General features: G+C 35.6%; 6 protein-coding genes across 15 annotated transcripts; all 6 read right to left on the bottom strand.

Annotated features, from left to right (window-relative positions):
* Nucleotides 1–822: 822 nt before the first annotated feature.
* LOC140879613 (putative nitric oxide synthase) lies at nt 823–5,058 on the bottom strand. Its single transcript, XM_073283402.1, has 13 exons — nt 4,525–5,058; nt 4,224–4,409; nt 4,018–4,104; nt 3,822–3,901; nt 3,563–3,644; nt 3,153–3,173; nt 2,962–3,007; nt 2,544–2,662; nt 2,239–2,352; nt 2,001–2,105; nt 1,822–1,911; nt 1,585–1,694; nt 823–1,470 (listed from the first exon to the last, which is right to left on the bottom strand). Exons 1-13 carry the CDS (start codon nt 4,930–4,932, stop codon nt 1,221–1,223), a joined length of 1,698 nt encoding a protein of 565 aa, XP_073139503.1. The 5' UTR covers nt 4,933–5,058; the 3' UTR covers nt 823–1,220.
* Nucleotides 5,059–5,237: 179 nt separating this feature from the next.
* On the bottom strand, nt 5,238–7,634 carry LOC140879614 (cell number regulator 6-like). Of its 3 annotated transcripts, none has more exons than XM_073283404.1 (5): nt 7,413–7,634; nt 7,150–7,272; nt 6,900–7,014; nt 6,211–6,479; nt 5,238–5,614 (listed from the first exon to the last, which is right to left on the bottom strand). In XM_073283404.1, the coding sequence occupies exons 2-5, from the start codon at nt 7,258–7,260 to the stop codon at nt 5,387–5,389; spliced, it is 723 nt and encodes a 240-aa protein (XP_073139505.1). In that variant the 5' UTR covers nt 7,261–7,272; nt 7,413–7,634; the 3' UTR covers nt 5,238–5,386. The 3 variants fall into 3 exon arrangements, with proteins under 3 accessions (XP_073139505.1, XP_073139504.1, XP_073139506.1); XM_073283403.1 differs by having other exon boundaries at nt 7,438–7,634; XM_073283405.1 differs by having other exon boundaries at nt 7,544–7,614.
* A 1,630-nt stretch (nt 7,635–9,264) lies between these two features.
* Nucleotides 9,265–15,036, bottom strand: LOC140880453 (conserved oligomeric Golgi complex subunit 7). 2 transcript variants are annotated; one of them, XM_073284905.1, is made up of 10 exons: nt 14,697–15,036; nt 14,268–14,357; nt 14,059–14,178; nt 13,868–13,969; nt 13,462–13,742; nt 12,940–13,085; nt 11,904–12,102; nt 10,964–11,648; nt 10,343–10,675; nt 9,265–9,807 (listed from the first exon to the last, which is right to left on the bottom strand). In XM_073284905.1, exons 1-10 carry the CDS (start codon nt 14,979–14,981, stop codon nt 9,529–9,531), a joined length of 2,520 nt encoding a protein of 839 aa, XP_073141006.1. In that variant the 5' UTR covers nt 14,982–15,036; the 3' UTR covers nt 9,265–9,528. The 2 variants fall into 2 exon arrangements, with proteins under 2 accessions (XP_073141006.1, XP_073141007.1); XM_073284906.1 differs by having other exon boundaries at nt 14,268–14,364; nt 14,697–14,830.
* An 886-nt stretch (nt 15,037–15,922) lies between these two features.
* LOC140878076 (putative F-box protein At1g67623) lies at nt 15,923–17,425 on the bottom strand. The gene is made up of 3 exons (XM_073281678.1): nt 17,322–17,425; nt 17,060–17,225; nt 15,923–16,285 (listed from the first exon to the last, which is right to left on the bottom strand). Exons 1-3 carry the CDS (start codon nt 17,423–17,425, stop codon nt 15,923–15,925), a joined length of 633 nt encoding a protein of 210 aa, XP_073137779.1.
* Nucleotides 17,426–19,571: 2,146 nt separating this feature from the next.
* On the bottom strand, nt 19,572–20,101 carry LOC140878075 (probably inactive receptor-like protein kinase At5g41680). Its single transcript, XM_073281677.1, has 2 exons — nt 20,092–20,101; nt 19,572–20,041 (listed from the first exon to the last, which is right to left on the bottom strand). The coding sequence occupies exons 1-2, from the start codon at nt 20,099–20,101 to the stop codon at nt 19,572–19,574; spliced, it is 480 nt and encodes a 159-aa protein (XP_073137778.1).
* LOC140880930 (probable inactive receptor kinase At4g23740) lies at nt 20,028–24,058 on the bottom strand. Of its 7 annotated transcripts, none has more exons than XR_012149762.1 (4): nt 23,734–24,049; nt 22,760–23,334; nt 20,868–21,768; nt 20,028–20,191 (listed from the first exon to the last, which is right to left on the bottom strand). XR_012149762.1 is itself a non-coding variant. In XM_073285819.1 (4 exons), exons 3-4 carry the CDS (start codon nt 21,319–21,321, stop codon nt 20,157–20,159), a joined length of 489 nt encoding a protein of 162 aa, XP_073141920.1. In that variant the 5' UTR covers nt 21,322–21,768; nt 22,760–23,046; nt 23,610–24,047; the 3' UTR covers nt 20,028–20,156. The 7 variants fall into 7 exon arrangements, 5 of the variants coding, with proteins under 5 accessions (XP_073141920.1, XP_073141919.1, XP_073141921.1 ...); XM_073285819.1 differs by having other exon boundaries at nt 22,760–23,046; nt 23,610–24,047; XM_073285818.1 differs by having other exon boundaries at nt 22,760–23,046; nt 23,734–24,047.
* Nucleotides 24,059–24,672: the final 614 nt, after the last annotated feature.

Here is a 24,672-nt window from a genome sequence, read left to right as displayed (position 1 = left end):
ATTCAAAGTGATTAAGAAGACCAAGATAATACCGAAGGAACATCCGGAACTACGACGGAAGGAAATGCGAGTGAAGTAGAATAAAATGTAATAGATTTGTAATATTAAGTCATAAGATATTAAGATGTTGAAATTCTAATATATTGTTTATTTAATAAATGTAATAGATTTTTATTATGGAGATATGAAATATTTGATTGAGATTATTTAAAGAATATGTCTTATTAAAAATTTGTTTAAAAATTTAAAAAAAAATTAAATTTCGAAGGTGCAGCACCCTAGCGCTGCAATGTCAGCGCTGCAGCGCTGGGGCGTTGAACCTTCGAATTAAGCGCTGGGGCGCTGAACCTTCGAATTTAATTTGAAGGTTCAGCGCCCCAGCGCTGCAAATTAAGCGCTGGGGCGCTGCACCTTCGAATTTAATTCGAAGGGGCAGCGCCCCAGCGCCTCCAATGCAGCGCTGCGTTGACATTGCAGCGCTCGTGCGCTGCAATTTTTTTTAAAATGGCACGGTTAGCCCGGACCTTGAACCGGTGGTTAACCGGACCCGGACCAGAACCGCCGGTTCATCGACCCGGACCGGAACCGACCATTGGCAGGCCGGTTAAGGGTTGGCTAAATGCCAACCGGGACCCAACGGGTCCGACCCGGACCCGGACCGTGGCCAGGTCTAACTCCTTGGAGTAGCATAAACTTTCTCCTAGTTTAGATATTTTAGTTTTAGTTTTTTTATGTAAATTAAATATTTTGATAATAATAACTAATATAAATTGCCATCTATGTTAACATTGAGAGAGTAAATTAAACCGCTATTTTTTTTACATGATAAACAAATATATAAGCTTATCATTTTAATCATATAATTCTATAATCAAACGAACAAATCGCTAAATTGTAACAAAAAAAGTTACAATATATTTGCTGAAGAAACACTGGACTCAATTTATGCAAGTACATAAATAAAAGGTAAAACTTTAAAAATCATAACAAACAACCATTTGATTGATTATAATTAAATCTTGAACTCGCAGCAGAGTAAACATCAAATGTCCCGTGGAAGCGAACCAAGTGGAACCAAGTGGTGTTTTTCATCGCCTTCACAGGCAACTGGTAGTTTATGTTTACTTGGAATGGCACATCTTTCGCCCCACACGTCGTTATGAAGTTGATCCTCGTACGAGGGGAATGCAAAATGTGAATCAATTTTTTTGTCATCTATGTTAGAAGTACCATTTTGGTCTTGCTTCCTCTTCCTTTTCTGTCAGGTCGCTGTACTCGTACCATTCGCCTCCAGCATCACCAACTGGTAAAGGAGGCCGAGTGAAAATCTCTACCGGCTTGGGGACATGGACATTTAAAGCTATCACTCCATTCTCTTCTACTTCACTTGGATCAGATGATTTAAGAAATTGGCTAAACGGTTCAACAGATATCCACCCGAGCCCTGATATAGCTATATCACAGGCAGGCCTGTAGAAAAAGATAAATGATGGAAACGAAATTTCTGTACACCGTCGGTGAAATTGCTAAACCTTGTTTAGTTATTATAAAAATATTGACATGGTTTAGCGGGACTATATGTACCTCTGAATATCTTGATATTTCAGATGCAATTCGCGCTTTGCTTCAAGACCTGCCCAGTTTTCCGCCTTCATAATCCCATTTGGTGGTGTCAATAAAGTCCCGATTTCTTTCTGCAACCATAAATTCTGTTATCTTTCAAATATATTGAAAAAAACATAGAGCCAGATTCAGGCAATTGTATCGAATAAAGAAGATAAAGGTTCACAACTTTTCCATGTTACAAGGGTGCCTGCTTACCCTGTAAAATTCTTCTGCCTCTTCAGTGGGTACCATATGAAGTTGCAGTGCCTTCGGTCCATAGAACGTTAAACGTGTCTCTGGAAGAACCTAGACGAGAAGGCAGAAGTCAATGGAGAAATCACAGCAAACTCAATCCATCTCATTAGTGTATTTGCACAAGATGATGTATTGAAAACCTTAATAATATCAATTCGGACTAGACCACCCCAGAAAATAGAGAAACCAATCAAGCCATTTGATCTGATGCGATCCGTTGACTTTGCCAAACTAAGCTGAGGGTTCTAGCTTACACCCGGAGGTAAAAAAAAAAAAAAAAAAAAACAGAGCCACAACAAAGGAAAAAAGAACTCAGTATGCAACTATACCAGGCAGAAAGTTTTACAGAGAAAAGATTGAAAAAGAAAAAAAAAATACAGGAAGTGGTAGGCCTCGAAGTCGACTTTGGGGTGCAAGAGCAGGTAGATCTTCTGAATGGACCACAGCAGCTTGCCTATGGTGAAGATGGACTCCAGGTGTGTCGTATAATTTCTACAAAGAGAAGAATAACAATTTTCTGAGTTTGCAGAATTGTTTTAAGGTACACATAAAATAAGTAACAACACAGATTGAAGGTGAGAGGATTAACAAAGAGCGATTTCAAGTGCACCTTTCGCAATAAATAAAATAGTATGCAATCCCGTTCGAATAGAATTAAGAATTTTTGGATATTTAAAACTTACTCCGCCACCTAGGAAAGCATCAATCTGAATTGGACCCAATGTGGTTCCAGGGACTGCTGATTGAATTGGTTTGTATCTTTGTGCTGCAGCTGCTACTGGATCGTTGTAAGACATAATTTCTGATGACAGGTTCAGATTATAAGAACACAGACTATGATTGGAGATAAATCAATTAACAATTAATGGAATAGTGTTTGAACAATTCTCTCGGCATATCCCACTAACAAATCATTTATTCTTATTTAGAATTTAATTACAACCATGATGAAACATCTGGTCTATTTGAACAAAAAGTTTTTTCATTCCATATAAGCATAAGAATTATAGAAAGATGCAAGGAATTTGTAGGAGAAAATGACTCTTATTCGTAGACAATAGAAGATATATCAGAGAAATCCAGTTAATGGTGTTAGCTTACTCAATAAAGCATTGATGAATGCAGATTTTCCAACATTAGCTGCGCCCTGTTAAATAAATTTAGCACGAAAATTACTCTCTTGGTTGCAGAGAATTAACTGGAGCACAGACATCATCTGAAAAGGTAGTAGCAGTTGTTGAAAATGGGTAAAAACCCTGCACTTTTTTTGAAGTCCCAAGCTATAGACCTACCAGAATGTAGACATTTCTCCCCTGCAATAAAAGAAATGCAGGGTCAATCTAAGAGAGAGCCAGAAAAGAACCATAATGATGAATTACACTTATTTCCAGTAAAGACTGAGAAATGGTTAAAAATTTATTACGATCAATATAACAATTAGGAATGAAGCAAAGAGTTCATGGGGTTCGATCATCCCAAATCCCGACTGTCCAATGAAATACCGGAGTACAATCCCAATAAAAGTCCCAAAGTAGTAACTACAAATTTCTAGAAAACTGAGATCATAATGAAGTATGTCAACAAAAATTATTGTGCTTCAAGGCAAAAACAAGAGTTTACGTAGGCACAATACACAAATTCAGACAATTTGTCCGTTCAATTCAAGAATGAAAATGGAAGCCAAATCCATGGTATAACCAACCTTTTTCTCTTTCTGAATTTCAGAAACCACTCCAGTGATGCCCACTAAAGACTTTGAACTTGTTAAATGTACAGATATTACACTGCAACATGAGTATTCTGCATCAGTGAAAAATATTTATAGCCTCTATAACAACATATGAGAGCGGAAAATTGCCGAAAGACAAAAATCGCATGATATAAATGACAGAGGCAAACTTATCCATTAGGACATGCTTGCAAATCTTCAAAGGAAACCATTTATATGTCAAAATTCATACTTCAGCTTCTTCTTCATAGTTGCTTCCACAACCCAGTCACCAACACAATTAAGATCAGTCCCTTTTGGAAGCAGATCAACCTAGAAACATTTAGCATTAAAAATTGTTTTCCTGAAATAATCTACAACTCCCAAACCCAAAAAAGGGTAGTAATTTCATGGAGTAACTACAGATTGAAACAATGTAATTTCAACACCTTAGTCACTACAAGTATAATGGGATTTGCTCCAGCAATATCACGAATGCGATTCAAAAAGCTGCCGTTGAAATCAACTACATCAACCTGCAGATGATTAGAAAAAACTTCAATAATATGGGAACAAAATATTATCTAGAACTTACTGAAGAACAAGGTCTCAAATTAATAGTCATCAGGCAGCAACTCAGGAACTATATTATCACCAATTTGACAATTAGAGCTTTCTCGAGGCGCAAATGTGACAGTTTTTCCCTAAGCTCTTCTGCTGTAATAAATTGCTTTCCACCAGCATAACCTCCATTTCCACCAACAGCAGTAATCATATGTCCATGAGACAAAAGTCGACACCTCCCACATATCACAGTTCTTAGCTGCCTATGCTTCTTTTTCTGCACACCATCCCAAATAAACTTATCAACCAACAATCAACCAATTTTCTTTTTCTTTTTAAAGGAAACATAACAGTAATTGAACTAGCAAATTACTTTATTAATTAACCTATACCAAATCATAAGTTTCGGGTTCCACGTAACCCGGGGAATCGTGTTCAGTAGTTTGTAAAGGAGCTCCGCAGCCATAACAACTATAAACTGTAAAAGAAGAACCCTTTAAAAAAGCTTTGTCTTTATCATTCTTCATTTTGTTCTTCATTTCCGATAGCACGGAGGCGGAAGCAGCTGATGATTGTTGGCGCTGGAGGAAGACGTCTCCACGGGTCGGTGAGGATGGACCAAGACCATCGGGTTCGGGCGAAGATGGATAAGATTCTGCATTTGTTTCTGTTCTGAATTCGGTGGATTTGCAAATGATAAAAGATTTTGGATTGTTGATGTGGAATTTGAATAAAGGTGGTTTAGGGTTTATGAAAAGGTGAGAAGCGGAAAAAAAAAGGGTTTTAGGCGCCAACTCCATTGATGATAGATAGAGTGAACCTTTCGAGTATAAAGACACAATTGTATTTGTTCGGAACAACAATGGCTTCGACTCAAGAAATTACATACAGTATTTTTTTTTTATTTACAAACTCGATTTCTTGGATTTAACAGATATTTAAATCAAAATTATACCGAATTAAACTGAAATATATGATTTTTTTAATAAAAAAATTACTTGATATTTTGATGAATTTAATATTTTTTCGTAATTTTGTTTTTAAAAAGATTGAGATGTAATATTATGAGTGAATCATAAAATATGAATCATAAATTCTCCTCAACAAATGAAATTTCCCGATTTTCAATTGAGCATATGAATATCGAAACTCAAGTCATTGGCGTCGCTTCTTGATTTGTCCATAGTTTGAACAGAGAGTTTATGAAGTATATATTCTGCAATCATGTTTTCCTATTTCAACTTTCAAGCAAGCCTACAAAGCCTGCATCTCTACATGAACTTGCTCCGTGCCATTCGACGAGGGCGAAGCTGAATCCCGAGTGTCACCAGAAGCATTCATCTCTTGGACAGGAGGCGGATTTACAACTGTCATTGGCATGACAGCGTCGTCTGATAGACGCCCCTTCATTTCACGATGCTCCTGGCACAAGGCGCACCAGTGCATGCAGCAATGCACCATGCAAGGGTCGCATGGTGAGTTCTGCATCGGACAAGAAAATTATTAAACACTAAACTCATAAGAAAGCCTCGACTATGTGGAGTTGAACACATAATTGACGGCTGAAGGCATGATTTCTAGTTTCTTTCAGATGCTTTTAAATCCACGTAAAAAAGAAAGACGATGTGATTCTACAGATTCAGGGAATGGAACACACTGAGCAAGTCTTATTTAAACTACATTAGCAATAGGAATTGCATAATCCAAAATTTTTCCTATTCCAAAATAGAACCAACAAGTAGGTGCTGCATCAAATTCTTTCTGAAGCTATCACACGTCTGAAAGATGTATGAATTGGTTGACCAATTGAAGTTGATATCCATTGGTTAAAAATTTGTTTTCAAAAATAATAATGAATCCAACCATGTAATTCAAATAGTTTAATGCAAACAATTATATTTGATGATCCTCATTTATTTGAACTTCATCGCTCAAGAGAAAATTCTCCCTCGGAAAACAAGTACCATTTATACAAAATGCAATAAACCAAATCAAATTCAGTGCATTGAACTTGAAACAAGAATGGATATTTTTTGTATATGTGAACACCATGTCACATAAGGAGGAAAAGAGATCACCTGGAGATGGTATTTCTTTTGCAACGACTGTCGCATAAGGCCGGTATAAATTCCACACATCCACCAACTGAAAAGCAAACCCTCACAAATCAGAAATGTTGTCCTAGGGTCAATAAAACCGTGAAGGGCTGCCGTTCCTGCAGCAAATGCGATGCCACCCTCCACAACTACGGCATGAAAAATGCAAGGCCCAGTCCATGGAGTATCTTCTCTGAGTTGTTCAACATTACGGCCAAACAAGACACACGGGCAGAGTAGCCCCGTCCGACCTGTGCCAGAGCCAATTTTATCTTCTTGAAACTACATAGCTTTCAGCAATATGTACTTCGAGTAGATTATGTACTCATACCAGTGTGATATAAACCTTTTTATTGGGAGCCGATTCAAATATAGATGCTCTTTATCATAATGATGAAGACATCTATAGAGATCAATTGTAGGCCTTTCATTTACAACAAGTCATGATAACAATCCACCAAAAGAAAATTTATGTTTGCTAAAAAATAGCAGATAAAGATTGATCTTTTGAGTCGAGAAATTAACAATTTTGTACACTTAAAACAATTCAAAACACACAAAGAATGATGGCATAGCTATTGTTTCATTCAATGACAGAGTGAATGCCCAAAACTGGTAATGAAACTTCAGAAACATCATGTCTCTTTGCACTGAACAGATATGGAACTTACAACTTTCCGCATCCCGAGCACATTCGAATATCCCAGTACTCCAAGGTTCATCTGCAGGAGCTTGATAGCTTTCGGGCAAAGGCTGCCCACATTCATTGCACTTGCGGACATTCAACTGCATCGAGTAGAATCCAAATTCAGAAAAGACACCAGTTTGGCATAGAAACAAAATATTGATGCATAACAAAAATAATTTCCTAAGCAAGTTGCAGCAAATGTCAGCATCGAAAGAGAGAGTAGTGGTAATTGCCTGAGGAACATCGATGGGTTGATTAAGCTCGCCGGGTGTAATGTCCTCGAGCGGCGCCTGATCTTTCTTCAACTTCACATACCGAGACGGATGATTCAATTCTTCCGCCATCCTCCCAGAGATCTGAAATGTACGAAAACGGAATCAACTACAAAAACCCACAAAAAATTGACTATAAACAAATGAATCCATCTTCAAATACATATTCAGACGCACGGATCAGAAAAGAAAAAAAATCACATCAACAAGACTACAACACGCACGCAAAAACACCAAACAGATGTATACTTGCTAATGTCTGTCCCGTTGCAGATATACAAGCCGACGGATTTGGAGTGACTGCTGAGTTATGCAGCTGAAAATTATTCGATTCTATTATAGTTCAAATACATACTCTTTTCTTTTCTTTTCTTTTCTTTTTTTGAATGGAAATGGCGAAGACTTTAGAGTGTAGAACTTGGCGAACGCCAGCTTGCTACGGGTAATTATTTTTATTTCTGGTCTTTCTGGTTTCACCGGCCTCGAAGGGATTTATTCGGTATGGGCATCCACATCATACGTGTCTTCCAGGTCAATCAGATTCAATAGTCATGTGTCATATTTTAATTAGAGATTATTGGATTATTATATATCGCCTTCGAAATAATTTTTCTTTTTTTACGTATTGATTGATATCATATTTTTGTTTAAAATGTCTCTACTTTTTATTGTTTCACTTAATTACAAAAGAAATATTTTTTTTAAAAAAAGTGTGTGAGTTCATTTATCTTTACTATATCTTTAACAGGTTGTTTTACTTGCTTTGATAAATAAAGGATTATATAATTAATATTGACTAATTTTATGTTTACTTGCAAAATTAAAAATGAGTATAAATCTTTTGGCTCGTTAATGATAGGATTCACATATGATTTTTAGACCTAAATTTTTTATGGGATTATAAACTTTTACAAGATGAGATAGTGAATTTTTTTTTAAATCCATCCAACTAAACATATTATTATTTATCCATAACAACTCTATATCCTATCAAATTATCTTAATAATCATACTTTAATCTATTCTTGCTCAATTCCATAATTCAAAGTAAACATAATCTTATTATATTATCTTTACTATTTTATAATACACAAACTCATTAGACTTACTGAATTTAGTCCAAAATGTGGGGGGACAAAAATTTCATTATTTGTTTTGTCATGTTCTTGAAAATAAAAAGGGCATGAAAAAAATTTAACATTAAAAAAAACCAACTTTAAAAGACCACAAACCCATTTACTTCCTTTCACCACTTCCGGCTTCACCCACCACTCCAATTATGATTTATCTTTGTTTTTTCTTATTTCTTATAAAATTATGCAAACATTTATCTTTTTTATAATTTTTCAGAAATTTATGAATATCATTTACGTTATATCTTATTGACACATCATAAAATTCAAATATTACAATACACATGCAACGCGTGTGCACCGTAGCTAGTTATTATAATAAAAGAGAGTCTCATAAAAACTACTTTTGGTATTTTTAGTGAACATCCTAAAATATCCTTAATTTTACTAATTGAAATTTTAAGTAAACCAATACAAGGATAAGAAATTAATATTTCATTCTCACTATCTCACTTTCTCAACCTCTCTCTCATTTATCTCCACTATTGTAATATTTAGTTGTACTCCTCACCCAAAAATAATTTATTTATGTGATAACAAAACATAAATCATCTCATGTTCTTTTATCTTTTTTTTACTCAAATATTTTCTTCAATTATTGTATTTTATCTAGTTTTCACACACAAAGTGTGTTTTTTTTGCTAGTACTTTTAAGGTATGAGACATTGAGAGGGTGTCAGTAAAATATGGGTGGATCTGTGGAAAACACAATGAGAATTATGAAAACATACAAGAATATTTTGGGGGAAAAGAATTCAAATAAAACCTTTATAAAAAATAAAAAAAGAAGAGGAAGAAAGATCCCTCTTGGAAAAATATTGGCTCGAACAAATTTTAAGAAAGCTCAACCAATCAATCATCATGTTAATTCATCAGATTATTAAGAGCCACAAAATGGTTTAGCGGTTGTAAATACTTGAATATTTGGAATGAAGAGTGCCTGTAAAATAGTTTCAAAATAAATTAAAAGAGATTATACAAGAATCGATCTACTAAATTGTTTTTACACTGTGTATATAGGTCATTTACAAATGAAACAAGGGATGGTACTCAAAGGAAAAATAGGTCAAGGAAAACAAAAAACAAAAAAAAAGAGTTACCGGAGTTCATTTCTTTTTCAAAATTATGTCTGCTATGCAATGGTTTAAGAAGAGGCAAAACAGGAAACTTGCTTCCATCATAACTCATCAATGTGGTCGAAACTGAACTATTCGAGCCTCAAACCTCGAATTTTGCAGACAAGATTGGCAGTTGCAAGATCAAGCTGGCTACCTGAATCTGCTTTCACTAGATCTTTAAGCTCGTTTGTTGGTGCAGAAAAGCAGGTATGAAATGTGGCAAGAACCGGAGGGATGGGCATTGATAGAGCCGAAAGGACATTGCTCAAGTACTCAATATCCACTGAGACCTGCTGGGCTCCGCGATCTGTCATCTTCTGTATTCCACGTAGTTGCTCGACATAAAGAGCAGTGGCTCCCTCAGCAACCTATCAACAATAATAGCATCACACTCTGTTAACTTTAAATGAAGATGGTATCACAGAGATGGCTCACATTTCGGTCATGGCCTAATTATAAAGAATCACAGGTAGTATGGTTCACAGAAACTGTGAATTTCTAAACAGTTATGTTTTCAGGGTGCTTAGCATGGAGTTGCGATTTTCATGTGTTGAGTTCTTTACAACCAAAAATTATCCACTAGGATCATTTGTTAGACAGCAACATATTTCCTTTCAGTCCTATGTGCCAGCATCTGTGATACAAAGACTGAATCGTAGCCTAAGTTGCTTTATAGTTCAAAATATTTGAATCATACTCTTGCCATCAGCTACGATTTTTTGTACAACAGCAATATATTCATCCGTAACTATCAATTTCACTCCTAAATATTTTCATTGCCCGACCTAAGACAGATAAAGTTTTTGGTCTCTGCCCTATGACTATTAGGCATGTTTTATTGACATATACGTTGTAAAATCACCCAAGTTTTCAAAATTCTATCAGAGTGAAAGCATTTGTCACCTTGAACATCCATTCAGTGGCAAAGAACTGTGCCTCCTCAGTATTGGCATCACTGTTAGAAATGCTTTCGGCTAGTGGTTCTAGTTGTTGAGGTAACGTAAGCAGGTATTCACCAACATTGATCACATAAGCTTGTGGGTATGCACTGAAGCTTGGGACGGGAAAAGCACTTGGTTCTTCAACAGATGTCCAGGCAGGCAGCCGTGACAAATCATTATACTGTTGTCTGACTTTCAAAATAAGGACATCATAAACTAGCTCATTGACTGCCTCAGCAAAAGCAGTGACTCTTTGAGAAGCAAGTGGAAGGGCGTGAAACCGGGGATCTTTTGACTGCAACAACCATGAGAAATTTGAATAAACCATGATAACATTTATTAGAAAATAAAAATATCAGATTGCATACCTTGCAGGTATTATAAAGAAGACTATTTTATGCTTCAGTAGATTTCTCTAAATCTAAGTGAGAAATGATAATATTTCTTTCAAAATCATCAGTTTGATAAAGATACTAACTATTTAAACGTACAATTCCCTACACGTCTTCTGTTAAATTATAAAAGATGACCAACACATAGGGTTCAAGGTATTGATTGACAAGAATCACGTAAAGCCAAGAACCTGCTCCAAGAGGTTAAAAAGTTTCCGAGCCTTTTCAGGGACATCGACAAGCCTAAGAGCTGCCACATCCAAACCAGCCCTTCCAGCTATAGACAACTCGCCATTTCCAGGAGTATCATCCATGTGTGATTGGTTTTGATCAAGGTTTGAACCGTATACAGAGAGAGACAAGTTGGTGCTCAATCTAGCAAGAGTGGACCTCAAGGAAGCTTCAAAAACTGAAATCCGACTAGTCAATCGGTCAGCAACTGTGAGTACTTGTAAAGCACCCTGGACAAATGACCACTCCTCCTCAGTTGACGTGAAATCCACTCTGCGCGCATGTGAAGCTGCTTCCTTACGATCGGATCCCATTTCCTTCTTTGTTCCGACATGTTCCACCATGGCATCCACCCCACAAACAGCTCTTAGTGACTTGAGGTTGCCATGAAGTGCAGAAATGTATTGCAATGTTACATCATCAAGAGCGAGAATAAGCTCATCTGCCTCAGAACCACCAGTAAAATTAATGCACCTCTCAGTGGCAGCTTCAAGAAGCAGCACGACATGTGGGATGGACTCTTCCATCCTCCTAACGGTTTCACTAAGCTCGACTCCCTGGACACCAATAATACGAGTACTAACTCCCCTGAGATCAAGTCCTGCAATCCCACCAGATAGCACTCCACGTTCCATTTGCCCATACCTTAAAACATGAAGTCAATAACTAGTAAATTTAAGCAGTAATGAGTGGCTGGGTAGTATGTATGTAAATTGGCTAGGGTTGCATATACAAGAATCATATTCACACCACAAGACTCTGAGAGAAAAGCCTTCAAATATGTTATCTTGTTGCAACTTAATATCAGTTCAGCCTAGATATGCATGTTATGATGATATACTTTAGTTGATCAAGCTCAAATCACATTGTAAAATTCAAACATTTATAGAAACCTGTTACCTTTGTTTAAAAGTTTCAAAAGGAAGGTAGAGTGCCTTTAATGTATCCTCCAACACAGGAAGATCTGAGTCGGAAAACAGATGTTGGATATTCCTGGCAAAAGTCCCTGTTATGGAATGTAGTTCTATCAGGGCCTCCAGATGTTTAGTCTGCATCCTGACACCTTTAGGCAAATCCCCAGATAAAATGTCTAATATACCTGAAACCAACAAGAAAGAAATCGATGAATTGAGGGGCAATGAAAGGGAAAAAATTTATTGCCAGGAGACAATAAAGAGGATGAATGTGGTACAATCAGCTTCCCTGATTACTTCGCTATTATTTGAATATAACTTAAAAACCACTTGATTCAGATAATCATGCCAGACAATAAAATGAGGAAGGCAAAATGGCATAATTCTTATGGAATGAGGAAGGTTTTTGAAACAATTGTGCTTAAATTAATCCTAACTAATATCAAATTCCCTAGTTTCTGGGGTTGGCAATAACCATCATAGACAAGCTGCACATTGTACTGAACTGAAAAGCAATATTAACAGAACTTTCATACTTACCATTGAGTTGAGCATGCACAGAACTCAAGCAGATTATTTAAGTTACTGGTTTTAATATGGTTGGCTCAAAGATTTCAGACATCTATATAAAAAGATGACCATGCTACTAGACTATTGTAAATACTTCGCTGGCCTATAACAAACTGATTCATATTATTGAAGCTGTCATCCTTTCTTGAGTTGTGCTTGCGTTTGTAGCAACTCAAAGCTTCACAAAATATTGAGGATTATGTTTACAAATGGTGAAAATTAAATTCTTTCCGAGGGTAGAATTTAACCAGACATCCTCTACTTATTATAATTTATTTTTAGCCATGGCGCTTACTAATGAGTGGGAAAGTTTAACCTAATCCTTCACACACATGTTCATCAAACGTTCCCAATTTTGAATACTTGGTCAAAAGATAACTTCTATATTCCCTTCAGAACTCAAAATTGTACCATAACTAAAGTTTCAAAGAGAGTGCCACATCAGTTACAACCTTTGGCCAATGCTTTCGTCTCAGGAACAACATCACCAGTTGCAAGATTAATACGGGCCACAAAACTTGCTCCAATAGCTAACATCGTTTCAATCAACAGCTTTGGAACAAGAGCTTTATAATCTTCAGGAAAAGCTAGGATGCACCTGTAGAGGAAAGTTTTTTGAGTGTGAAATGGTTCATTTCTATAAACAATTATTATTGCAACTTAAAAACACCAGAATCACAACCAAAGACCATTCCCATTTGTTTCTGTTGCCTAGTTCACTATGATAGAGAATACAGGGTTTCATGTAAATTAAAAGCGGGATGATATTTGAAATTATAAACTGATTCAGAATTTTGACAAAATACATCACCCCGATATGTCAGTTCATGTACCAGGCAGAAAGCAACCTCTAATACGAACTGCTAAAGTAACATATTTACAAGTATTTTCTATATCTCTTTAGGCAAACAACGCCAGTATTAATTCTCAAGGAGCAAAAACTTCGAAATCCTTCTGATTTATAGGAATATTACCACTTCCATTCTTGTTCAAGATAAAGAAGCAACTCATCATAGAAACTAGGCAACCAGCTTGACAATGAAATTGTTGACAAATTCGAGTGAGAATCAAGGCTACTTGAGAATCTTTCTGCTTCATTTTTCTCATTTGCAAATTTATTAGATTGTTGCCTCAAGTCAAAGTCATCCCAGAACTTCTTTATGGATTTTAGGTGCACTTTTGTGTAGTGAACCTCTAAAGACTTAAATCTCCCAATTCGAGTGAGGATTCCCCTCATTTCTTGAGCAACATTAACCTACAGAAAAGAAGGATATAGCCTGCTCAGAAGTCAGTGACGAAAAACACTATGACATAAGGTAATATGGCAAGGATAAAATTCTTTGAGAAATATAAAACGTAAAAATGTTTGACAACAAATACTTTTCGATTGTTCAATGCATCTGTCAGGCGAGGCTGAACCATAGAGTCAAGTCTATCTTCTAAAACTTCAAGCTGCTTCCTTATATTAGCAAATTCAGCAACCTGAAAATTTTGAGTTGTGTATAATGTCATTTCATCTTTGCCAGCTCTGATATGAAAAATCATCCGCACGAGAATGAGCCATAAATCACCTCCCCAACAGCAGTCAGACAGTGTCTCATGTTTGCCAGAGTTTCTGCAGCCCGTGGGAGATCACCACTGGAAAATACATCTTCCACGGTCGAACTCAGCTGCGTCAGGCCGGCAGCATCCTGTTGAGCCCCGTAAGCAACATTGAGTCACAATCAGATAATCATTCGGCAGGATCTTCATTCAACGTATAAATTGAAACAAGTGCTACCTGTAATGTCTCGTATGCAGCTTCCATTCTCCGCTTGACAGTGTCAACTTTGGCAAGAGTGGCTATTGATTCTGCAGAGGATCCCTCCGCCTGCAAACTTTTTTTTTCATGAACAGAGAGGCATCGAGATAACAGCTTTTACACATAATTCTGCCCAAGTACTTTATAAGCATATATTTGTGTCAATGCAAAGCACTCATCACACATCACTCAAAAGATATCTTCCATTTGTCCGACCAGTAGAAAATCATGTAAATTGGCGCACTCTCTTCAATCTCTTTCTTCAGTTGATTATGTCTTTTCAACATTTTTCAGTATAAAACAAATGTAGTTGAAAAATATCAGATATTTACTACGTCCGTTCCTAGTAAAAGAAGAAAAAAAAAATTAGCAATGAAAGCAAAAAACCATGGGCAAAGAGTTGAATACCTTTTTGAGGAAAAGTAGGATAGAGGCGACGGAGGAGCGGAGAGACAGCGCCTCATCTCGGAGACGAAGGACATCTCTTGATGCGCGAGGAACACGGAGGATTGCGGCGGAGCTCTGCTCCTCGAGTGAGGCGGCGATCTCCTCCGACACCACCTGAAGCTTCATTTCCAGATCCACCAGCTGCTTCTCGACCGGATCCTGAGGGTGCCTCTGCTGCAACGCCCCGTTTATCCATTTCTTCGGGTCGAATTTCTCGTCGGAGAAGGCGCTCAGATCCACCATCATTTTGGTTGCTTCTCACACTGCAATGCAATTTACTTCAACGGCCGATTGCGGGAACTTACACTGACAACAAATTGATCCAGCAATTGTTATTTTTTTTGTTATTCCCATTAAGGCTTTTTACTCCAGCCCACCAGGGCCAGTCCAACTTACCATCTAGGCCCAATCTACAAAACAGATACCTCCTCTGGTCCAAAGAAACTGCTGAAGATTCTTGAATCATTAATAAAAGTAAGTTGTTAAGATTTTAAATTTATATGAATTTAGGATGATGTATATTGGCAAAGACAAATATATGTCCAAAAATATTTGGGAAATGGTTTTAAAACCTTTCAGAAAACAGATCTAAATGGAAATGTTTGGAGATGGTATATATTATTGTCTTGACATGATTAAATTGGACACCGTTTGACATGTATTTTAGAATGAGAAGAAAAAAAATACAACACATGGTGTTGTTTTTCTTCCACAACATTGGATATATGTTCCAGTAAATTATATATATAGACAATTGTCGTAAATTGTATTTAAGATTAGTACTTTCCATACAAAATAACAGTAAATGGCATCAGACAATTTGGCAAACCAATACTCAAATCAGTTCATATTAATATTTCATAAATAGAAAGATACTTGTACTAATTGAACAAATCCATCACAATCCATGCATGAAATCTAATGGTTTTGTGCAACATATGTGTGTGCATGTTTTGTGCTAGTAATTATATTAAAGGAAAAATACATTGCCTGAATAATGTCTGTAGCTAGGTTTTCATTTTCCAGGCGTTGATCATTGATAAATAGAGAATCTAATGATGGGATATATAGACATAATTATTTTTTTATAGGAAAAAATAAATTTTGCGCGAAATTATTTTAAATATATACTACTACTCGAATATCTTCGTGTCAATAACATTACACTCCATGAAATCTAGCTAAGATCAGCATCGATCGAGGGCATTGAAAATATAAGACAATTCGAAATCGCAAAAGCAAGCGTCGCAATAGCCGTGAAATACTCTGTCGTCACAACAACTCGGACGATAGTACAAAACGTCGAGGTTTTGTATCTTTGTCTTTCTCAGAAGCTCTATCAAAAGTTTCCGATACGTCGGCACCGATCCGTTAAAACAACTCGATTTCTTAACCGTACTCAACATCTTTATCCCATCATATTTGTACTCCTCTCCGTGGAATAATAACATGAGTCCGAGGAGGTAAGCCGCGCCGTGGTGGTCTAATACAGCCGCGCTGTTCACGTACTCGGTGGCTGTTTCTATTTCACCCCAGCAAAAATACTCCACCTGAGATATACACACACACAGCATTTACGTAAGATTTATATTAATCATGCTTGAGTAATATTCTTTTTTATATATATAATAAATTCATATCATTAATTAGTATTAGATTTGTTGTTTGTATTAGTCTTACAAAACAAATATATAGATAATTCGCTCGTGGAATTTATGAAAATATGAATGTCAAAGATAAGAATTTTGTGCATAAAAAATTATATAATATTGGCTTGTCAATTAAAGATATAGATTTGGCTCATGAGAATTTATTGATGACCCAAATAGCTAGAATCATGTTAATTCGTCTCACAACATTCACTTACGAGACAATCTGACAAGAGTTTTTTGAAATTTAAAATATTTTTTGGCCACCCCATGCCTAGATTTTGAAAACAAGGAATGAGAGAGATCGAAAACCATATATTGATTAGAATATAATGACACATAATTAATTTTTTTTTCCATATATTATCTTCTTTCCTTAATCTATCAATGTGGATTTTGGTTAACTATCAACAATCCTCCCCTCAAACGAAATCATTCACATGGTTCAATGCGTTGGACCACACGTCTTACATGAAATACCGGGAGCATCACCTTATGTTAGGGTATCTCACATTGAAATATTAAATTAATAAACCCCACTCAATAGGCAAGCCTTTTGGGAAGACACCTCATGACTTTATAACTAACTCTTTATTAGTTTAACACCCGTTCAAGTCTCCGAGTAATTTTGCGCATGTTTTGTGCAAGTAATCAAAGGAAAAAAGACATACGTACCATTGCTTGTCTGAATAATGCCTCTGGATTTTCGTTTTCCAAGCATTGATTGATAAAGAGAGAAATCCTTCCGTTGGAGCTGTACCATGCATCGATTGGGATTTTCTCTAAACAAACCTTACCGTACACAAACCCCTCCTCCGCAAGATATCTAATCTTCTTGCAACTATAAAATAAATATTTTGTGAACACAAATACCAGAAAAAATCAAAATCGAACATAATTTTTTTTAAATATCATGGCGATCGGTATGTATGTGTACCTTTTCTTCATATTAAAGTAATCGGCGAGCGAAGTCGATGCTACGCGAGCTACAATCTCAGTTTGCAAATCGAGAGAGAGATCTTCGAAGTTAGAACTCGACATGGTTAATGGTTTTGGTTGATAGAAGCTATAGGAATAGGATTCGCAGATGATTTAATTTGCACTAGAAGTAACAAGAGTTTATTGAATAAGTTTTGGGTCTTTTCGTTATGCACGTATGTATTGAATTAATTTGCTTACGAGATTACGGAAATCTTTTATATATAGCCAGATGCACGGGTCCAAAAACCAATTCGATTTGGTTTCGTGCGGAAAAAAAACTAAACGACAGTGAAAGAAGATGTTTGGGGAAAAAAAAGATGTTATGTGTTATTGTTATATATAATTATGTACGTGTTTAGATATTGATTATTGTTAGTTAGATTTGAAAGATCTATGATTCATGATAAATATGACAAAGATAATGTTTGTAAAGATTTGTATTATTGTTTTTCCATAAATAGCCCTAATACAATCATTACATATTATCCTATACTTTATTTTACTATTTAAATAAGATAACAAAATATTTTGTATTAACTATTACTCAAATTCAACTCTACCACTTCTTTCACTCGTTGTTTTCATTACGACTAATAATGATGGCATGGGTCAGATAAGATAGGATTCAATTATATAAATGTTGTTTAGCTGACTAACATGGTCTGCAGATTATTGCGTTATCTCGAAAGTTTATCTAATGTGCACAGAATGTTAGCGACGGCGAGTTCCATTGTTGTTAAAAAAAGTGCATATAATCATACAACATATATATTACATATGGAATCAAATGAATGCAAATAGAAAATGAAACAAGAATGTATATAATTTACCTTGAGACTCAAATTCATTTAGGTTATGTATAAATCGATGTATTTTTTTTTTTTTGACGAGTTAAATTGATGTATTTGATATGGAAGGAAAGATCAAAGATTAGAGGGGCAAATTTGCAATCGCAACTATATTGGGTCATGGGGTGATTTTGAAATCCATGTCACTATATATGTTTAAATTGTATATAATTTGATATGGAGTAGATTTGAAATTCACTTGAGAATATAAATGGTCCAATATTTAACAAGGTTAATTCTAAGACCTAGTTATATTGGTGTTAATTTGATAGTATGGAATCAAGTAAATAATAATTTTCATTTGAAGAAATTTAATTCTATTGATTCAAAGCCAACAATCTTTAGGCTCAATTCAGGTCTCAACACATGTTTTACAAACACTTTTGAATTATCCGACAATCTAGATAATTATCTATTTTAAAAAGATTATATTATATCACAAATCACAATTACTTTGTAAATTAATACAAAATTTATAATCAGATAAAATTGTTAGAATGGCAGCGTTAAAAGAATTATTATTATTATTATTATTATTATTATTATTATTATTATTATTATTATTATTATTATTATTATTATTATTATTATTAGTATTTTTAGAGTACAATATAATTTTCATCTAAATCATAATCATATAAAGTAGTTGCTCCTACTACAAACGGGACGAGCGTGGACTCAAGACGTGCTTATCTTGAGCAAAATACTTACAAAAAAAAAAAAAACTTCTAAATCTACCTAAACAAATTAAGAAAGCTACCCGCAATAAGCGGGAATCGAACATGTTAAAACAATAATTAAACTTACACAATCTGAATGCAAGAAATATTAATTTCGATTGTTTTCATACTTATAAATTACCATAATCGATCTATAATAAGCATTTTTAACAAAACAAAATAGACATGCCTCTCCCGTTCATTGAATCTGAATGGACCAAAAACTTATAAGAAAGTGGGCGTTGTATTTATTTGCTTCAGTTTCGACAAACTTTTTAACATTATAAGACAGCATGCAATTAATATTTCAGAGTTTATGTTAAGGATTTGTGAGACCAAAGTGATGCAATTTCTTACGAATTTCAGTAGTCCTCCTCCACACTTCGAGTTTTTAGTGTATATCATTGGTCTCTGTAATTGTTGCTCTCTTGCAATCCACCACCCAGTAATCACACAAACTTGTACTTAATGAGAATCGAACATGTAAAATGATCGGGTCTATGAGAGGAGACCGAGAATGTATGATATAGCACAAGAATGTTTCACAAGACGAATCAAGATTCAGCTCCGCCTGAACCAAATTTCTTGTAACAAATATGATCGGGTCTACGAGATACGAGATTACAGTACACCATGTTATCAATGAGGTTGTGGATGTTCGACTTCCAACATGACTTCCAGTCTTGATTCAATGGAAGGCTCACCGGCAATTTCATGCAATATCTTTACAACTTCAGCCATTTTAGGTCTGCACTCGGGGGCATCAGCGACACAACTGATTGCTAATTCCAACAATTCCAAAACTGACTCTTCTATGTTTTCGTGGGTCTTGAAAAACTCTGCAAATGTTTGATCAATCCACTCCTCGCGAGCAACTGACTGTATCAGCCTACATAGTGAGATGGCATCGCCATCTTCTGCATCTACTTGGATTTGCTTTCCATAAACAAGCTCGAGTAGAACAACTCCAAAGTTGTAGACATCAGAAGCTTGTGACACGCACCTGGAGTCTGTGAACTCTGGAGCATGATATACTGGAGGTCGAATACCTGAAGCTGTGATTGGTCTCACCAGTTTTGACAATCCAATATCGGAGACACAACCATACCCTTGTTCATTAAGGAAAATGTTTGAGGTTTTTATATTTCCATGCACAAACTTACAACCATCTTGAGAGTGAGCAATCCCCCTTGCCACACCCACCGCAATTTTTAGTCGTGTCTCTCAATCTAAATGAGTCCCACCAGCACTACCTTTTCCTGCAAATTTTATAAAACATTTTTTCCCAATTTGTATTACCAACTGTTTGCCATTGTAAAGCTCCAAGAACATTAATCCAATGTGCTAGAGTAGCATGATTATAGAATACAAACTCTGAAAATTTGTGAATTATTAAGTTATCGCCAACACTAATTACTAAAACATAGCATCCACACAGGAAGGGATTTTCCCAGTGGCCTTCACCAACGTCTTCTTCAAGAACATAAAACCAGTAAAGCTAACAAACAGTCAGTTATCAAATTATAGTTGTGACTGCAATGAAAATCCCACGTAAATAAGCTCATTACAAAACCAAAATAAGAGGAGTTCAGCATTAATATTGATTATAGACAGAATCAAGAATCCATATTTATAAATTGAGCATGTGCTATATTTTATGCAAGCTTTACCATCATACCATGAGAATATCCATGTAGAGTTGGATTTATAGTGATAAAAACTCCAAAAGCTTATAAAATTTCATAAATAATTCGGTTAAAAGTTCCATATTATATCTATAAAAACACAATTTTCCATATTTGGGTAGGATCAGGAATGAGTACGCTATCACGTCTCAATAAGAAAAAAAATTACGGCAAAGTTTGGTTGTTAAAAAGTATTCCTCACATGGAAAGCAAGGCAGAACAGCTACCATATATATGATTTTTTACGTACCGTGTAGTAAAGCAGATACACTGTCCTGATTGATATAGTCATACACCAATAGCTTCTCATCCTTAGAATTGTAGTATGCCCTTAACTCAGAAACATTTTCATGCCTAATCCGTCCAATGACCTCCATATGCTGCTGAAATTCTTTATTTGTAACATTAACATCTCTCAATCTTTTTATCATAATTCTATTGCCTTTAGCTAATTCTGCAAAGTAAGAAGTTCCAAATGTTCCTCTTCCAAGCACCTCAGCAGAAGCCGTCAACATCTCATGAAGGTCAAAAGCAGGAAAATCATTCTCGAGAAACCAAAGCTTCTCGTCTAAGGCAACAGTCACCGGATTGTCTGTGTTCACCGACCTAATATCCTCTAGCATTCTCACTACATCAGTCATTCGAGGTCTCTTCTTTGACGACTTCTCTACACAACGTATACCCACTTCCAACATCTTTACCATCTTTTTGTTGATAGATGGATTCTTTAATAGATCCTTATCAAATACTTAAGCAACCCACAGCTTGTTTTTAACAGAAAGAACCCATTTCACTAGATCAACAGCCTTGTGACCACTGACAACTTGTACAGGGGACTTTCGAGTGAGGAGTTCGAATAACAGAATCCCAAAGCTATAGACATCTGATGCTTGTGAGCCATTGCTAGTATTTTTAACTTCTGGAATACCGAGCAGTTTGCATGAATGTTGCTTGTATCATGTTCACTAAGCCAAGATCTGATATGCAGCCATAGTGTTGTGGTGTGAGAAAAATATTTGATGATTTTATGTTTCCATGGACAAGCTTCCCACCATTTTGCATATGTATATGAGAGATACCCTTTGCAGCACCAACAGCAATTCGTAGTCGAGTTTCCCAATCTACGTGATCCTGTTTTTGACCAGTATTTCCTAAAAACATGAAAAGGAGCATCAGATCAGATTCAAGATTCATATTTCTCTCGATGTCTTGAGACCAATAGAAAGTCGTGTGAGAATAGAGGACGTTGAATGACTGTGTACAAACACTTAAAAATGTTCCAATAAAAAAATCTAGTGTTTCTGCAAAAGCCATCAACAAAACAACATCCACATTGGAAAGCCCATCTTGATTTTGACATGTGCCAAAAAATGAAGATACGTGTTTTTCGAAATTGGGAACATGGTGGTAATCAAAAGTTGCCTTCACACAGACAGCAGAAAGTCTTTTAGTGAATCAGGTACTATGGACCATTTCATGTGTCGCAATGTGTTGGGAAGTGGTTTACATATTAAGACTACCAGAGAGTCCCGATGCAGCTAGTAGTCCATGCATCTAAGCTAAAAAGGGCAAATCAAAATCATGAAGCTGAACCAAAGTTACACCAAAGATTGGAGTCTGAGTTAAATCCTACATACATACCTAAACTTTTGTTGGCTAAATGCATAAACAAAATGGGAAAGATCGTATACATCAATGGGCTGGCAAAATTAAGAAACAAGCCACATGAGAAGAAGTTGAGACAATCAAAATACCGCTCAGCCTTGAAGAAGACAATGGTGAAGTTGAGAGGGGCACACTGTTACAGGAAGTACAACAGAGATGAGCCCCATTTAAAAGCAGGAACAATCCCAACAGAACAGGAGAGAGGCCCCTGTCTACAAAATTTATACCAGGACCAAGGCACAATGAGGAGAATTTATAATTGTTAATCCCAGAACACATAAATTTTACTATCATCATACTCTTCTTTACTAAACAGAATCAGTCACTAAGTTATCATCCTGATTTCGGAAGCAGAATCCAACCACAACATGAGAATGTGACTCATCACCGTCACAAATTTAGGGTGGAAAGTGGAAACTACAACTTGTTTTAAATATATAGCAATTTTTCACATGAATTAAGAGCATGAGAGCATACCATGTAATAAAGCTGAAACGCTCCCTTTGTAATAATAATCATAGAGCATAAGCTTCTCATCTTTGCTCGATAAATAAGCCCTCAATGGAACCACATTTTCATGCCTGATTTCTCCAACAATCTCCATATGTTTCTTAAAATCTTGTTCTAAAATACTCAATAACTTGAGCCTCTTCACCGCAATCGATATCCCATTATCCATTGAAGCCGCATACACACTCCCAAACGTTCCTCTGCCAAGTAACTTAGACGAAGCCCTTAAAACATCTTCAAGGACAAAATCCAAACTGAAATCAGAAATGAAAATCAACTTCGGAAGTAATCGTAATTTCGCAACTGCATCTTCGAATAATTTCCTATGTGGAGACGAAGCTCCGGGCCAAGAAAGGTCAAATGGTACATCATGGATGGGAGAGCTCAGATCAAAACTTGAGCTTAAATCTGATGCATCGGAGCAGAAGCTGGTGCTCCTCGACTGTTGATGAAAAAGTTGCCAGAGCTGCTCTTTTTTCAAAACAGCCGCAACCAGCCTCTCCCAATTGTCATAGGTTCTAGACATATCCTCCAATTATTCCCTTCAAAACAGGCTAATGATATAATCGATGCATAAAATGATCAAATTCCACACTATGAATATTATTTTTAAACCAAGGCGTAATCCCCTTATTCTATTCTATTGCCAGTATGATTAATGAACAAAAAAAATTATTTAAGTTGACTTTGTCGCAATCTTTCCGTTCATTCTTGAACAACTAAGAAATTGTCTATGGAAATGCTGGGAAAGTGCACACATATCGCTTTCTACGTATTAGTCAATTCCACGGAAGCAAACAAAGGCGGAAAATGGCACCTGTGAACTCAAACCCTGGTATATACAAAGAAAAGGCTTTCTAGATTGTGCTGCATCTTTCCAATTGATAAAGCAAAGGAAAGAGGAAACAAAATACTATATATTATCTATAAAAAGGGCGCACCAGTTTATATATATGCCTGCATCTTTCCATCGATTAGCAGCCAAACAAGACCGGCCGCCGCAAAACAAGTTGAGCGGCGAGACTGCCGGAAATAGACCGCCTTGCTGCTGCGCGCAGTCTCCATTAATGGAAAATTCGAGATCATGTAAGCTGCTCCAATGGCGAACTGGGAAAATGAGATCCTAATCGGGCATTGCCATTGCACTGGATATTTACTGTTTTGTGTATTCGTTACACATTAATGATGTTTTATTATTCTTTCTTTCGTTCGACTCGTTTAAACTTGTACTCACGACGTGCTTTCAATAATATTAAAAAGTATTTCGAAAAATAAATTTTATAACATATTTTTTTTCTTTTATTTAATAAAAAATTTAATATATTATAAAAAAATTTGAGAGGATATATTAAAATAATTGTACAAGTAGTTAATGATATTCATTTAATGAACGAATTGATATAATAGTACTCACGTCTTATTTATTTATGCTACATTTCTTTTTTCATATATCTCAATTATATAGTATGGTTTTCATATTTAATATTATAGTTCCTACCATTTTACCAACTTATTTATATTAAATCAATATTATTAACTACTTGTACAATTATTTTATTATATTTAAATCATGACAAAATAAAAAATTGTTTTACAAAATTTACTTTTTCAAAAACTTCTTAATCCGTATTAAAACACACACAAACTTAAATGAATGATAAATAAGAAAAATAACATTAAAAATAAAAACTAGACTATATAATTAACTGTGAGACGGATCAAAAAAATAAATGTAAAATAAATGAGTCGAGAATTTTGGACTGCTATGGAATTTTTGTTTTTGTTTTTTTGCTTGTAAGTGATTTTCTCTTAGATTTATTTAAATAGTTTTTATAGACATTTATAAAAAAAATTCATAAATTAAAAAAAATTATATGAAA

The sequence above is a fragment of the Henckelia pumila genome, chromosome 2 (assembly GCF_033568475.1).
Source record: "Henckelia pumila isolate YLH828 chromosome 2, ASM3356847v2, whole genome shotgun sequence".
Classification (NCBI taxonomy): domain Eukaryota; kingdom Viridiplantae; phylum Streptophyta; class Magnoliopsida; order Lamiales; family Gesneriaceae; genus Henckelia; species Henckelia pumila.
The sequence above is the reverse complement of the archived record's forward strand: the minus strand, read 5'-3'. Positions and strand labels throughout refer to the sequence as shown.